The sequence below is a fragment of the Podarcis tiliguerta genome (assembly GCF_965153285.1).
Source record: "Podarcis tiliguerta genome assembly, chromosome: 5".
NCBI classification, from domain to species: Eukaryota; Metazoa; Chordata; class Lepidosauria; order Squamata; family Lacertidae; genus Podarcis; species Podarcis tiliguerta.
Window position 1 is genome coordinate 35,249,997 of NC_139538.1, and position 15,491 is coordinate 35,265,487.

General features: G+C 45.0%; 1 protein-coding gene across 1 annotated transcript; it reads right to left on the bottom strand.

Annotated features, from left to right (window-relative positions):
* Positions 1-539: 539 nt before the first annotated feature.
* Positions 540-12,069, bottom strand: TM4SF19 (transmembrane 4 L six family member 19). The gene is made up of 6 exons (XM_083443130.1): positions 11,768-12,069; positions 8,207-8,398; positions 6,886-6,966; positions 5,311-5,495; positions 3,210-3,399; positions 540-1,725 (listed from the first exon to the last, which is right to left on the bottom strand). The coding sequence occupies exons 2-5, from the start codon at positions 8,381-8,383 to the stop codon at positions 3,210-3,212; spliced, it is 633 nt and encodes a 210-aa protein (XP_083299256.1). The 5' UTR covers positions 8,384-8,398; positions 11,768-12,069; the 3' UTR covers positions 540-1,725.
* Between the last annotated feature and the right edge of the window lie 3,422 nt (positions 12,070-15,491).

Here is a 15,491-nt window from a genome sequence, read left to right on the forward strand (position 1 = left end):
GGAGAATGCAGCCGTCCAGAATGAATGCTATCTGACTTCTCAGGAATAAAAAGAGTGGGTGAATTGTATCAGAACTGAAGAAAAATGGCATCACGGTGGCATCTGGTAGCCCTGAATCCTTTTATAATAAGTATCATTGGCTGAGATCATTTTAAAAATGTATAGAAAAATAGGTATCTTTATTTATTTTCACACAAGTTTTCAGCAGCTTCAACCAACAAGGCCACCTATCATGGTGGCAATTACCACAAAACAAGGCCTGAACATAACACAGCTAGGCAATTGTTTTCTGACATGTTTTGAATGTTATGGAAGAAGAAATACAGGTCATCCCACTCAAAATGTACTCCCCTCTCTCTTGAAAATAACAAGTCTCCTGAACCTACTCTTGTAACAGAAGGTAGGGTTGCCATATTCCCAAAGATGAAAATCTGGGCAAAGTTGTTGAGCTTATTTTTGGGAAAACATGGACATATGGCAGCCCTACAGAAGGTATACAAAACACAGACCTGGAAACACTGCCCTACCCTTCCCAATTCTTCAGCAGCATAATCGGAAAATATTGCAATTCTTTAAAAATTAGCTGTTCGTACAGATGTACTGTACATTTGTTTTCCTTAATTTTAAACTAATTAAACACCAATCTTAATATGAGCATTTAAAAGTATTGAATGGATTTTTGGGTTGTGCGTCTTGTCAACTCTACACCTTCCCTTCATCCAGGGGTGAGGAACTTGTGACCTCTCAGATGCTGCTGGCCTCCAACTTTCATCAGCCCCAGGCAGTCCAGCCAACGGTTCTGGATGTTACCTAGGAACATCTGGAAGTCCATAGGTTCCCCTTCCTGGAGAGTGGGAATGTGTATGGTTGGCAAAGAGAATTCACGAAGGCAGTTTCCATTTCTGGAGCCCTGCAGGGCCTCAGGGGCCTCTCATGTGAGCAAAACAGATTAGAACTGTGTCCTTGATATTGCTCTGTCTTGTTCCTAGACCATCCTTGCCTTTGCTTGAGAAAATGTACACGTTTCTAGCATTTGACTAGCTCTAAACTTTAAAGTCTGACTAAAGCAGCACCAATCCCTTTCTTAGACCAATGTATTAGGTGGCTCTTAGTGGTGCCTCTTTCCACTTGCCAACCAATCCATGACATGGACCTGTGAACTGACGATGCCACAAACTGAAAAATATGTTGCTCATCAGGTTTGGCCTTCTCAGTTGCAGGGCCTTTGGCAAGGGAGGCAGAAAATAGAGCCCCAAAGCCAGAAGACCTGTTACAAACTGAACCTGTGTGCAAAAAATCTCCTGTGTAGCCACCCCCCCCCCCCCAGAACAACCCAACATGCTTTCTGCCTTGATTTCATGCCGGCAGGAGTGTTTGAATTTTAGAAATAGCAGGAACACGAAAATGTGTTCATTCAGCATAGGAAAGGAGGACTTGGGTAGATGTTAAGGAAGTATAAATAATTAAATAAATAACACAACAACATTACTAAATCTCAAAGCACTGAGCTCAATAAACCCAGGACGTCATTTTAGATCTGTGACACTGTAAGCATTTCCTTAGTGACAGCAGTTCCAGTCTACGTCTCCTGACAGTAGCTGACAATGATGCCCATGGAAGACAATGATATTCCTTGCACTGAAAGGTGGGTGATGGCTCATTACTGTCTGGCAAGCAGCATCTTGAGGCTTCAGGAACAACAGAGGAATCAGAAATGCGCAGAGGCTGCAGCAACGAAAGTTGATGAGTGCGGATACAGGTTAATACACATATCTTTGTAATCTCACATACAGAGATTAAGTAAACAAAGTCTGTCATCTTGATCCTAAAGAACTGATGTTGCAAACAATAAAAATGTGGGGGCCAAAGTATCTGAGTATGCTGGTCTGGGTGTTTCACAGAAATCTCCATCAGAGTTTGACTCAGTTTTCTCTCTCTCTCTCTCTCTCTCTCTCTCTCTCTCTCTCTCTCTATATATATATATATATATATATACTCCCAAGCCTATTTAAATTGGTTCAGTAAAATATATAGTGCAAGGGTGATTAATCTGGAGTCCTCTAAATGTTGCTGGACTACAACTCTCATCATTCCTGACCATTGGCCATGCTTGCTGGGGCTGATGGGAGTTGAGGTCCATTACCTCTGAAGGGTCACAAGTTCACCTCTCCTGATATAATGTAATTGCAAAAACGAGGGAAACAAACTGAAATGTCATTATTTTCAAAACTGCCCAAGGGCATGCTGTTTTCAGCCGTGAGCTGCCAGAGCTAGAACTAGGAACCAGTGTATTTTGCTCAGGGCTGGGTAAAGGTCTGTGTAACTTTGGGACTCCATGTTCTAAAATATTAGGAGCAGACATTTTATTCTTCTGTCCCAGAATCCTAGATTTCTTTCATGTCTCCTGCCTGCCGTCTTCTTCTCATTCCATCTTGGGATGTAATCTTTATGGCTACAACATTAAGACTTCTTTTGTTGTTATTTTTTGGTGCCCTCCCTTGCCCTTCTCACTACTTTGTGTAACATCCTGCCTGTTTAAGAGGTCTGGAGCAATCAAAAGCTTGCTCACTATTTTGTGATATTTTGATTGGCTCTAGCAAAAATATTGCTGAATTGTGGGTTGTAGCATTCATCTTATGGGCCCACACAACTTCCTTTCCCCTCTTCTACTATTGTTGACTCTCCCTACGTACTCCCCAACTGCACGTGTGTGTGTGTGTACGTACACACACACACACACACACAGAGCAGCTTTCCAAGCATCCACAAAGCTATTTGGTCTCTACCTACTGCTGAAACCACCATCAGAACCCTGCTCTATCCCTTTTAATATTTCTAGACTAGAGTACAAAACAGACTGGCAGCAGCAGCTGCATGATGCAATATGAGCCTAGTGATCTGTATCTTCGTTGCATGTCTGACTTTTATTGCTGCCTTTTTGGTAATGTGGCAATATGGAAGCTTTCTCTATTGGTCAACCAGCATTCATATTATGTTATTCCCCTTCCCACTATCACAAAGTAAACTACTCTGACCAACTGCTACCCTTCTTATTAGGTATCTGCGTTGACAAGGGTAGAAGGAATGTTAGCAACCATCACTTGCTTCAATCTTCCCCTGTTGGTGTGTGGATGCAGGCAGAGGGACCATTCACAGGCCATATGCAACAACAACAACAAAGTTACAAAATTTTAGTGGATTCCTGTTACCTATTTCTTTTCACATGAGCCACAGAAGCATCCAAAAAAGCCATTGATGATCTGGAGAACAGCAAGGACCATTTCCACTGTGCTGATGATTAAGAGAGCCGAGAAGAAATAGACATTCCAGCTCACAATATTACGTGGCTCGATGCACACTTTGTTCCAAAGGGGAGGATCATACAAATAATTCCGAGTCCTTAAAGGAACAGATTTTGAATGAGAAAGTTGTAAGCGAAGATACATTATAAACGAAGGATAAGGGAAAGCTGTTCAATCAGGAGATGATATTTTTGTACATTTCAAAATAATAATAATTTATTACTCATACCCCACCCATCTGACTGGGCTTCTAACAGAATATTAGATAAGAGCTTCTAACAGAATATTAGATAAAGATTAGACAAAGATTTCTGGATTTACTGGGTTCCTGAGTATGCTGTCCTGTGCTCCATTTTTCCTTGAATGGCTTTACATTCACAATATAATATTAAATATTGTCTTCCCTGGTTGCATTGTCTCAAGATCAAAGACATGTGGTTGCCCTTCTGCCACCATCATTGTAGAAGTTAGTAGCAGTAATAGTAATTCACCTGGACAGAAGACCTCTCTGCCTTAGGATTCCTTGCACTTGCAAGTGTCGCTGCTTTGTTGACATCCCGGTTCTACTGACCTTCCACTATAATAGAGTTCCTCAACAAGTGATCCATGCATGCTGAGACTCCTTCACTTTTTTCCTCCCAGCAACGTTATCCCTGCATATTCTTTGGTGCTTGTTGCTATTGCCAGTGCCCCCAGTCCAGTGTGTGTTTTGATGCACAGGACATGTAATATTCCCCTGGGAAATAGCTCAAGCTAGCCTCACAATTTAATTGAGCAATGCAAATACGGTCTCCTGAGCTGCATGAGCCACATCTAATGAGAGTCAGTAACAGAGAACTTTTTTGGAAACACTGACACCGTCTATATAATTGTTCTGTCTTCAGGACCAACAATATACAGAAAGCCGTATGCCCTTTCAGACATCCTTTTTATTGTGCATTCATGATTATTTGTGCTCATGATGGTACAGTAGTAGTTCCGCTTAGGTAACCCTCTGGTTATGTAAACTTCGGGATACGTAAGCGGCAAACCCGGATGTATTTTACCAGGTTTTGCCGCACGCGCATGCGCAGAAGCGGTCCTCCAGTTGTGAAAACCTCGGGATCCAGCTGGACCTCCAGAACGGATCCCGTCTGCAACTAGAGGTACCACTGTATTGGGGCAGTTATATGTGATCCCACTTTCAATACTGTTTGTTCCTGCAAAAGCTTCAGGGCAGACATACTGTAAGTAAAGGTAAAGGGACCCCTGACCATGAGGTCCAGTCGTGGCCGACTCTGGGGTTGCGGCGCTCATCTCGCTCTATAGGCCAAGGGAGCCGGCGTACAGCTTCCGGGTCATGTGGCCAGCATGACTAAGCCGCTTCTGGCGAACCATAGCAGCGCATGGAAACACTATTTACCTTCCCGCTGGAGCGGTTCCTATTTATCTACTTACACTTTTGACGTGCTTTTGAACTGCTAGGTTGGCAGGAGCAGGGACCGAGCAATGGGAGCTCACCCCGTCACAGGGATTCAAACAGCTGACCTTCTGATCGGCAAGTCCTAGGCTCTGTGGTTTAACCCACAGCGCCACCTGCGTCCCTAGACATACTGTAGCTTCCTATTAATTTCTGCAACTTTTCGTACCACAACTGTTCCTGGGATTGTGGTAGTCTTGCTTTTGTTTTACTATAGCATAAGAAGGGTCCCCTGGACAGCAATACTGCAGTATCACTCAGGAAGCATTACAGAAGAACTAATAAAGTGGAATGATGTTTGGGCAGTGCAGCATCCATTCAGTCCTATACTGCATCAATTAGACGCTGCAGAATACACCTGGCAAAAACCCCACCTCTCTGGAGGGGCCTATCCTCAAGTCATTGCTTGCGGCTCATTTCTTTGGCCATGACTTTGAACTCAATGAAGAACGAGTCTCAGTTTCCACCACTAAGCAAAAACAGCTCTCAGCACAGGTTAATAGGCATTGCTCTTCCATAAAATGACCCATGACCTCCAGGTTTCTTTACCTGATGTTTGAGGACTGACTGTGTGTTTGAAGGAATGGATAATCCCACTGAGTCATCTGCGTCCCATTGTGGGTGGTGGAGCTATAAAAGCAGAGAGGTCCCTCTGTCAAGCCCACACCAGACAAAACAAAGCAAGCAGCTGATCCCAGCAAGGCCAGTCCTGATAATACAATGGAGAGAAACATCTGTGGGCAAAAGAGGCATAGAAATTAAGGGCACTTCCAGATGACCTGATAACCGAGCATTGATCCTGACTTGTTTGCAAGGAGATGAGATGGTGATGGCTATTTAATGAGCACTTACTCCGTTTTGTGTTCCAGTGCAGTTTCCTGTCACTTTCCTTATCATGAGAAGTTTGATGTTTTGAGGAAGTGGGATTATTGCTCAAGATCTCCCAGTCATTGATAATTGTGTAACCTGAATTTGCTGCTGGTACGTGACCGAATCCCACCTGAAGGTATTGACAGTCCGGAAGTGGCCTAATTCCAGTTTTGCAAGACCCCTTCAACTGTACTGCTGAACCTCAGTAATTAGGAGCAATGGGAAGTGAGATTGGTTCTAACGGGCTTTATGGAAACGACCTGAGTAGTTATGGTAACTTCTGATTGCTACACTACAGGCACCAGGGTTTTCCCCCTGCTCCAGCAACAGGCCGCAAGGCTCCTGGATGGGGGAATGCACCCTCCAAGTTTAGACTGGGGGGGGGCATGCCAAGGTCCTTGACCTTGGCAATGACTAGTGGAGTCAGGTTGAAAAGTGTAGAGTCTGGTCCATTTGGACAAATGGGACACTGCACCATTAACCTCTTTCACCCAGCCCCCATCTGCCTGCCTTCATGTTGACAACCAGTCTAGGGCTGGCACTGCCTGTCAACTTCCTTCTCCTCGGTCTTAAGTCATATCAGGACCATACTCTCAAAGCACTGCAATATTCCTTTAACAGTCTCCCAAACAGTGTTTTTTTTCTTTAAAAAATGTTTAGGGGTACTCTCATTTTCCTACACATATTGAAATACTGCCCCTCAATGATTCACAAAATATTTAGGGGTATGCGTAACCCCTGTGTCCCTCCCCCAAAAAAGCACTGCTCCCAACTAATCCTTGTACAGTGGTACTTTGGGTTACAAACACTTTGGGTTACAAATGCTTCAGGTTACAGACTCTGCTAACCCGGAAATAGTACCTTGGGTTAAGAACTTTACTTCAGGATGAGAACAGAAATCGCACGGCGGGGGCAGCGGGACGCCCCATTAGCTAAAGTGGTACCTCAGGTTAAGAACAGTTTCAGGTTAAGAACAGACCTCCGGAACAAATTAAGTTCTTAACCAGAGGTACCACTGTAGTCTGTTAAGGGCACTGAGAGTCATTGGGAGACCTCCATTCCCCTCACCGAGCAATAAATTTTCAGAGTTCCCTGGGAAGAGGCATTGATTGTGAAACCACTCTGAGAACTATGAAAATGCTGAACCGTGTACAGTATCAAACTGGAACTTTGTCAAGAATCTTGACTGTTAAGCCCTGCTGTTAAAGCTGAGGGCCTTTCATCAGCGGAACAAATGAGCTACCACCCTCATACCTTTTGGCAAGTTCCACAAGTGCAGGAGACATTCTTTCCCCTGAATCCAATAACTGTGATCTGAACTGCAGCTGGGAAGACCTGTGGAAGACAGAAGTGATTCAGAATGAACACCCTTCTCTGCTAAGCGGCGGGGTGTCAATTTGATTCTGTTTGAATCTTAAGGAGAAACTACCTCATTTGCACTTCTTGAACCAATACACAAATTGAAACTTATTGGGGTGGGGTTCGGTTAACAAATTTCGCTAGCTCTGGGTAGCCCAGCAGCAGCATGGCCGCAGGTGGAGTCCTGTAGTTGCGATCTTCAGTCTGGGAATCTCTGTGTTTGCTCATTCATACTAAGCCAAGCAAAGCAGGTCAGAGGGGCTTGCAGGAACCCTGGAATGTAGCTCACTGCAGAACATAGCAGACATATATATATTTAAAAAAAAAACGTGCAGCAGATCACTGGAAGAAACGAGCCAACCAGAGAATGCAAATCAAACGAAACCACACTCATGGCAGCTACTCTCTCTCTCACACATGCAAAACAAACATGGAGTAGCATGTCACACAGAAGAAGCATGCACAGCACCCTTTCAATGCACACGGGTTAAACGGCTATAGCTCAGCCATCCTTTTTGAGAATTTTCAGAAATCTGGGGAAGAATCCAATTAACTTGTTCTGCCAACAAAAGGATGTATGGCTGTGAAACATCCCTCCCTCTCCACAATGTGTGCCCTGTGTCCTCCAAATCTGCTCCAGAGGGTTGGTGGGACCCCCTAGGACAGATTTAGGGATCCCATGGGGGAAAGGGGGGGAGGGATGCTCCATTACACAAGTGTATATCCTTGCACTGGTGGTAGCACTACATTGGATACAACCCTGGTTAATTTATACAAGATATAAGATACTGCATGCCAAACTGCCATTGGATTGGACAAATTTTCTTCAGAGTATCATGAATGGAATTTTCAGGCAAAACTGAGAGCCAGTGTGGCGTAGTGGTCAAGAGCAGTAGACTCGTAATCTCCGCTCCTCCACATGCAGCTGCTGGGTGACCTTGGGCTAATCACACTTCTCTGAAGTCTCACAGAGTGTTTGTTGTGGGGGAGGAAGGGAAAGGAGAATGTTAGCCGCTTTGAGACTCCTTCGGGTAGTAATAAAGTGGGATATCAAATCCTAACTCTTCTTCCGTCTATCCTTGCTCTGCATGTAGCCTGCCCACCTCCAATGACAAAACCTTGTTTGGTTATAAACAACTAAACAGAAGACAGAAGACAAAAAGAGCGGGCCTTATGGTTTCCTACGCAGATTCTTGACAGAAAAATATCCACTTACCAATAAACCTCCTCCCCACATTCCTGGCATCAGCATAGCTTTCTTTGTGATGTGACCCATCTGTAGATAACGCCATTCCCAACTGGGAAAGAGCAGGAGAGTGTTGGCAACAACAGAAAGCAGGCCCAGGGTCAAGAGGCATGGCCCCAGGATCCTAGCACACGTCCCCACGCACATTGTCAGCAGAGAGCCCTGCAAAGATGAAGAAAAGAGTCACAGACTGTGTAAGCATTTCTGATTTCTCTGGCTTTAGAGCATTTTGTTTGAGTACACGTGATCCACAATACATATGTGTCCTGTAGTTTCTTGAGAAATACTGCCGATCGATGTGTTTTCCCTCAAACCTGTGAATGACACCGTTGAAATAAATTTCATTGCCAGTTTGCGCATGGAGTGAGGTACACCATCTTGTCCTTTGCCAGACTGCCCCAGCCCCAATGGTCTGCACTGGCTGTTAAAGGGTCATGCACAGATTAGTCAGAGACACAAGACTCACAGAATACAGATAACTACACCCTGAAAATTTGTTAAAAGCAGACCAGGAATGTGTCCATAAGGTATTTTGCCCTGTCAACAGGGCAAAGGGAGGGAGAGTTAAATGGGATGGTTTGCAAATTTTCCAATGTGAAAGCATCATTTCCTCTACTTGCAGTGGTTGGGCTGTAAGTGACATTGTTTAAGCCGTCAAAAATGGCACTGCCCTTGCATAAGAGGGAGGTTTGCAGATGTCTAAAAATATCTTGAAAGCCTATGTGGTGTGGGGGTGGAGACTCTTCAAAACAGCTCAATAAGCAGAGTATACTGAGTGGTCATGGCATGGAATGCTAACTGGTAGTTGGGGAAATGGGGCAGGGGAATGGAATGGAGTATCCTGAGCAAGAACATTTCACACCACATTTTCTAGCAGGTCCCACCCATTTATTTTAAGGCTAGATGTGCCTCGGACAGCCAGACTGATGACAACTCTGCAACGTTAGTTTCCTACCCAAAATACCCTGACCCTCTCCTGACTGTCTTTCCCATTACCTGGGCATGCAGTAACATGTCATTGACACATGAATGGCACATTTTAAATGGATTTATACTGGACCATCTAGTCATCACTCTACTTTATCGGTTGTTCAGTGATGTTTCCCTGGTGCTTCTGCAGCTCAGTTGGTTAGAGCGTGGTGCCGATAACACCAAGGTCCCAGGTTTGATTCCTGTATGGAGCAGCTGCATATTCCTGGGGTTTGGATTAGATGGTAGCTCAGGGTACCTTCCAGCTCTGCAATTCTATGACTATTGCATCCAAACTTTAACTTTGCTCATTCCATCGTCCATGCTCCTGCCATCCCCGCTTCCCTTCCCCACAGCAGTAAGTCAAACTGCAATGCCAGGTCACCCAACTTCCATTTGCACACTTTAAAAAACTTTGTTTGGGTTATGACTGGTGTGTTAAACCATCTTTGTTTGCAGGGGTGGGGGGCAGACCACAAGAATGCCAGCATATGGCATCTATCAGAAGTATGTGGGAGAGGCACAAGAGTGCAAGTTTCTCTCCCCACACCATTTCATGTTATTTGTGCTACATTGCCAGGCAACCATATCACCATTTGATTTTGCCACTTCTAAAGTTGTGGGTTAAACCACAGAGCCTAGGACTTGCCGATCAAAAGGTTGGTGGTTCGAATCCCCATGATGGAGTGAGCTCCCGTTGCTCGGTCCCAGCTCCTACCAACCTAGCAGTTCGAAAGCACATCAAAGTGCAAGTAGATAAATAGGTACCACTCTGGTGGGAAGGTAAACGCCGTTTCCGTGCGCTGCTCTGCTTCTCCAGAAGTGGCTTAGTCATGCTGGCCACATGACCCGGAAGCTGTACACCGGCTCCCTCGGCCAATAAAGTGAGATGAGTGCCGCAACCCCAGAGTCGGTCACGACTGGACCTAACGGTCAGGGGTCCCTTTACCTTTTAAAGTTTTTATGTTCAGGCTGCGATTCCTGTGCTAAACCATAGCTCCTTCCAACACCCCGACAGGAACGCTGCTATACAATATTGACAAAAAGTTTGGGAGAGTGGGTGTGTCACAAAGAAACGCATTTAATTTGGAACATTGCCAGGGTACCCTAGTGCTATAGTGCAACAAAAGCAAAATAACAGTAAGAATCAGAACATCTGAGGTACAACAAAACAGAAGATTTCTGCAGGAAGCTGTGGGCCACGCAGGAATTGTTAATGAAGCAGCATGGCCGTCCTTGAACTTTTAGAGGCACAAATAGCATTGGATGCAGGAGTGCATTTAACCACCCTGGTACCTGCAAGTCAAGGGCACAAATCATCATGAATGCACAATAAAAAGGACATTCAGAGCACCGCCCCCCCCCCCCCCCGTTCCTTGTTATTCTTCTCTCTCCCAGGTGATTGGTTTTGATTGCTTTCTCCTATTTTCCCAATACACAGCATCTCCTTAGGTCACAAAATTGGTAGCTGACGTATGTTTGGGAAAAGATGCTCCCCTACCCAAATCCCATATAACTGCTGTCTCCAAAAACCTCTGGAAGTTCAGCAAAGCATGATATCCTGCACAAAACACCCCATACCACACTCATGTAATTCAGCATGGCCCTTCCCCTCTGGAGACTTATGGCTATATGTTTTTTTAAAAACACATATTCCTTACTCCCAAAGAAATTCCAGAAGGATGTATACAACTTAGCAACTTCTAACAGTTACAGTCGGAGATTATACAGGACTCTCACATACCCCCACACACCAACACCTAGTGAAGAAGACCTCTTTATTTCAGCTGGCATTTCAAGTAAAGACCCCCCCACCCCAAGATACACACCAAGTTTATAGTTAATTTTATCTAGTTTTATTTGTTTACTTCATAAAATTTATAAACCATTTGATTGCAAGAAACCTCAATGCGGTTTACAAAAGATTAGAGAAAAAGATAATTTTGTCTCTGTTCTGTTGCCTTCTTGCACACCAGTTAGAGACTATGGGTTGCCATATGTCCTCTTTATCCAGGACAGGCCATTTCATGAGAATCGTCATAGCAATCCATAGTTAAAAGTAGAGGTTGGCAAATGTGTCCTCTTTTTTGCTCTCTAAAATACGGCAACCCTACAAGTAGTATATAAATGAAATAATAATAAACTAACAATACTGTGTTTCCATCTGGATAGCCACATACTATTGTAAATGGGACACTGAGGTATCACAAAAGGGTTGTAGACATCAGAGTTTGTTTGTTTTTTAATAACTGGATTTCCCCTAAAAACGGTAAATCTTGATTAAATGGGGGCAGGGAGGAGGGAATATGGGTTGCCGTTGGATGATGACAACATTGTGTGAGCACTGCAGAAACATGAATGCATGAGGAGTACTGATCTATTATACAGCCAGGAAGAAGCAACACCTGTTTCAGTTTATAGTCTAGAAGTGTCCTGAATCCATCTCAGCTGGGAAATGGAAAGTGAATTCCAGTTTCAGGTTCCTCGACTCTTTTGCCGCCACAGCAAACCCACCAGCAGCTGGTCCTTACAGAATTAATTCTTCCCAGGTCTTTCACTTACCTTTGAGAAATAGAAAGCACTGATGCAGATCCAAGGAACTGGTGGTATCAAAGTTGCGCTCAGCTCCAAAGGTTGTTGCCGTTGCTGCAATAATCCATGCAAGAGAGGTTTCTCTGGAAAGGGCACCAACAGCTGGCAACTATTTATAATCTTCTGGCGACTGAAACCTGGGCAGGCCCCAACTTATTTTCTCCCTAGATGGTCAGACCTGGATCTAACTAGTTTTTTTTTAATCACACCAGTCACATGAACCCTTCTTCCCATGATGGGCAAGTCCAACAGCTCCGTACCGTTCTAAAGGAAAAAATTGCCCATAGAGGGAAATGACAAATGAGTGATTAGAAGAAAACTGTTTCTGTGAGGAAGTAGGCTTAAGGGCGGCAGTTGTAGATGAAGCAAGCTTGCAACATGCTCAAACAAAACAATGCTAGAGGGACAGTGGTGCTGCTCTGTTGCAACAAAAACAATAAAAGGGTCTCTCAAGGTGGTTGTTTATTGTGCATGCAGTCCACATGGCATCAGCAGCATGAAAATGCCCGCTTATTTTGCCCACCACCACCAAGAGACGCAGATTTGCACTGGGAGGTGGGTCCAATCATGTTAAAAACAACAGCGGTTGCGACATCCTTGACCACCAGGGATGGGCTATCAGTGGGTCACATGACATAGGAGGTGCCCAATAGGAGCTGATTACCAGTCTGGTATGTGAAATTGCCACTAATGCCCCAGCCAAAGCTGCCTTTCTTCACACTGCAATTAACAAGAATGCACATATGTTATGGAAAGGAAGCTTGTACAAGCACATACAGTGGTAGAAGAAGAAGAAGAGTTTGGATTTGATATCCCGCTTTATCACTACCAGAAGGAGTCTCAAAGCGGCTAACATTCTCCTTTCCATTCCTCCCCCACAACAAACACTCTGTGAGGTGAGTGGGGCTGAGAGACTTCAAAGAAGTGTGACTAGCCCAAGGTCACCCAGCAGCTGCATGTGGAGGAGCGGAGACGCGAACCCGGTTCCCCAGATTACGAGTCTACCGCTCTTAACCACTACACCACACTGGCTCTCAGGTACCTCAGGTTACATACGCTTCAGGTTACAGACTCCGCTAACCCAGAAATAGTACCTCGGGTTAAGAACTTTGCTTCAGGATGAGAACAGAAATTGTGATCTGGCGGTGCAGCTGCAGGAGGCTCCATTAGCTAAAATGGTACCTCAGGTTAAGTACAGTTTCAGGTTAAGAACATACCTCCAGAACGAATTAAGTTCTTAACCCGAGGTACCACTGTATATAAAATCCATATAAAAAATCTGTACCTGTTGCCTTGTGGGACATCTTCAGGAGAAGAAAAGGCTAAGGAGTAAACTCTATACAAATCCAGAGTGGAGTCCTTAAATGGTTGGATGGTGCATTGCACACCTCCTTCTGGCAACTCCTGCAACCAAGCTGGGGCCAAATGTATTGCTCTGTTTTCCTTTAGACCACATCAGTGGTGCCGAGGGGGGGGGGGTCTTGTCGTCTGGGCAGCCAGGACCTCCTTACACACTGCCCAGGCTTGTGCCCTGGGGAGGTTACTTCAGTGCTGCTAACACCACAAAAACAACGTGGGAGGCAGCAGGCGCTGTGATTCTCCACCCCGGGAGGTGCACTCCATTGTGTCTTGAGATAGATGGATACCAACAATAATATATATACAGTGGTACCTCAGGTTACAGACGCTTCAGGTTATGTGTTCTCGGGTTGCGCACTGCGCCGAACCCAGAAGTACTGGAATGGGTTACTTCCGGGTTTCAGCACTTGCGCATGCGCAGAAGCGCTAAATCACGACCCACGCATGTGCAGACGCAGCGCTGCGGATGGCAAACGTGCCTCCCACACAGCTCACGTTCGCAACCCGAGGTTCCACTGTACATGGCTCAATTCAGAGCCCTCAAAAGAAAATCATATTTTTTTTAAGTGCTCTCATTATCACCCACCCATTTCCAAATTAATCTGGACAGAGTTTGGCCAGCACTACATGCATCCCCTTCACAGTCTGTAGACAAATGTTTATCTATGGTGGGTCACTGCAGTCTGTCCCCTCTGTGCAGCTCAGCTTCAGATGTGCCTGGTTGGTGTGTGTCCCATGTCAGGGTATACTTGCTGAACTAAGAGGGTGGAAAGCTTTGAAGTGGATGCACCCAGGATGTCAGGGAAGACCTCTATGGAAATATCTCACAGGGGAAGAATGACACATAAAAAACCAAGAAAAGTTAATGCACTGCTATAGTGCTCCATGAGAAGCGGGTGGCGCTGTGGTCTAAATCACTGAGCCTCTTGGGCTTGCCGATCAGAAGGTTGGAGGTTTGAATCTCCGCGACAGAGTGAGCTCCCATTGGTCTGTCCCAACTCCTGCCAACCTAGCAGTTGGAAAGCATGCCAGTGCAAGTAGATAAATAGGTACCACTGCAGCGGGAAGGTAAACAGTGTTTCCATGCACTCTGGTTTCTGTCATGGCGTCCTGTTGTGCCAGAAGTGAGTCAGTCATGCTAGACCACATGACCCAGAAAGCTGTCTGTGGACAAACGCCTGCTCCCTCAGCCTGAAGTGAGATGAGCGCCGCAACCCTATAGTCGCCTTTGACAGGACTTAACCATCCAGGGGTCCTTTACCCTTACCTTTTTTAGTGCTCCATATTTCAGCTCCAGATTACTGTATCATTATATAGGTCAACCATTCTCGACTGACTTACAAAAGTCAGGTGGTTCCACCAAGAAGAACAAAATTCCCCTTATAGTTATATACAGTGCACACTTTCACACACGCACACCTCACCACACTGAAACAGCTGAAGTGTATAAATCACATTGTGATTTTCAGGGAGTGGAGGAAGAGGAAGGTTCATTTTTGGCATCACTGGGGAAATGTTGCAACTCACTCTTTTCTTCCAGCTACGTCACATTAGCCACACAACTCTCTGTTTGGATCAGCTGTCTTGAGAGCAAATCTGGTGTGGTGATTCTACTTTCACATTCCAGGCACTTCATATAGTGTTAGAACTCCTACAGAGTTCACACCAGTGCTAACAAGCGAACTACCACATGCTGATGTATCATCAACAGCAGCTGGCCTCGTGCCACTTATAAAACCACCATGACAGCTGTCAATCACTGAAGAGCTCAGAGAGCTATTTTTTTATTGCATTAATAAATTATTATTGCAGATTGAGTGCCTGAATGCTATAGCAAGAATTTTAAAGTGATGGACTAGCAGGGTGGGGATGGCGTGGGGCAATATTTGTACAGTACTCAAAGATATTTTGCTGCCTGAGACAGAGCAGCATATGCTCCCCCCCACCCCCGCAGGTCAGTGTGTAAAGTACCCAAGGCTGGCCACATTTTGTGGGGACCTGAGGCAGAAAAACCAACAAGCCTCTCTTCTCCTCTGAGACACAAAAATGGTAACCATAATAAATTAACTAATAATTTGCGAAGCCATTTGTGAAATTGGCTGCCTCACTATACCTAATGGGAGAACCAGCCTGCTCCACTTCAGGCAGCAAAATGTTTTTGACCATTAATGCCAGTTGCCAAAGCAAGATTTTAGCAAAGGAAACCTGCACACGCACCAAAAAGGGCATCAAATAACCTGTGCTGTTTTCTCTTCAACAAGAGACCCATGAACACCTCCCTCGTTCTCTTAGAATGGCAATGGCGCCCACCTGAGGTGCGCCAGAACCATCAAGT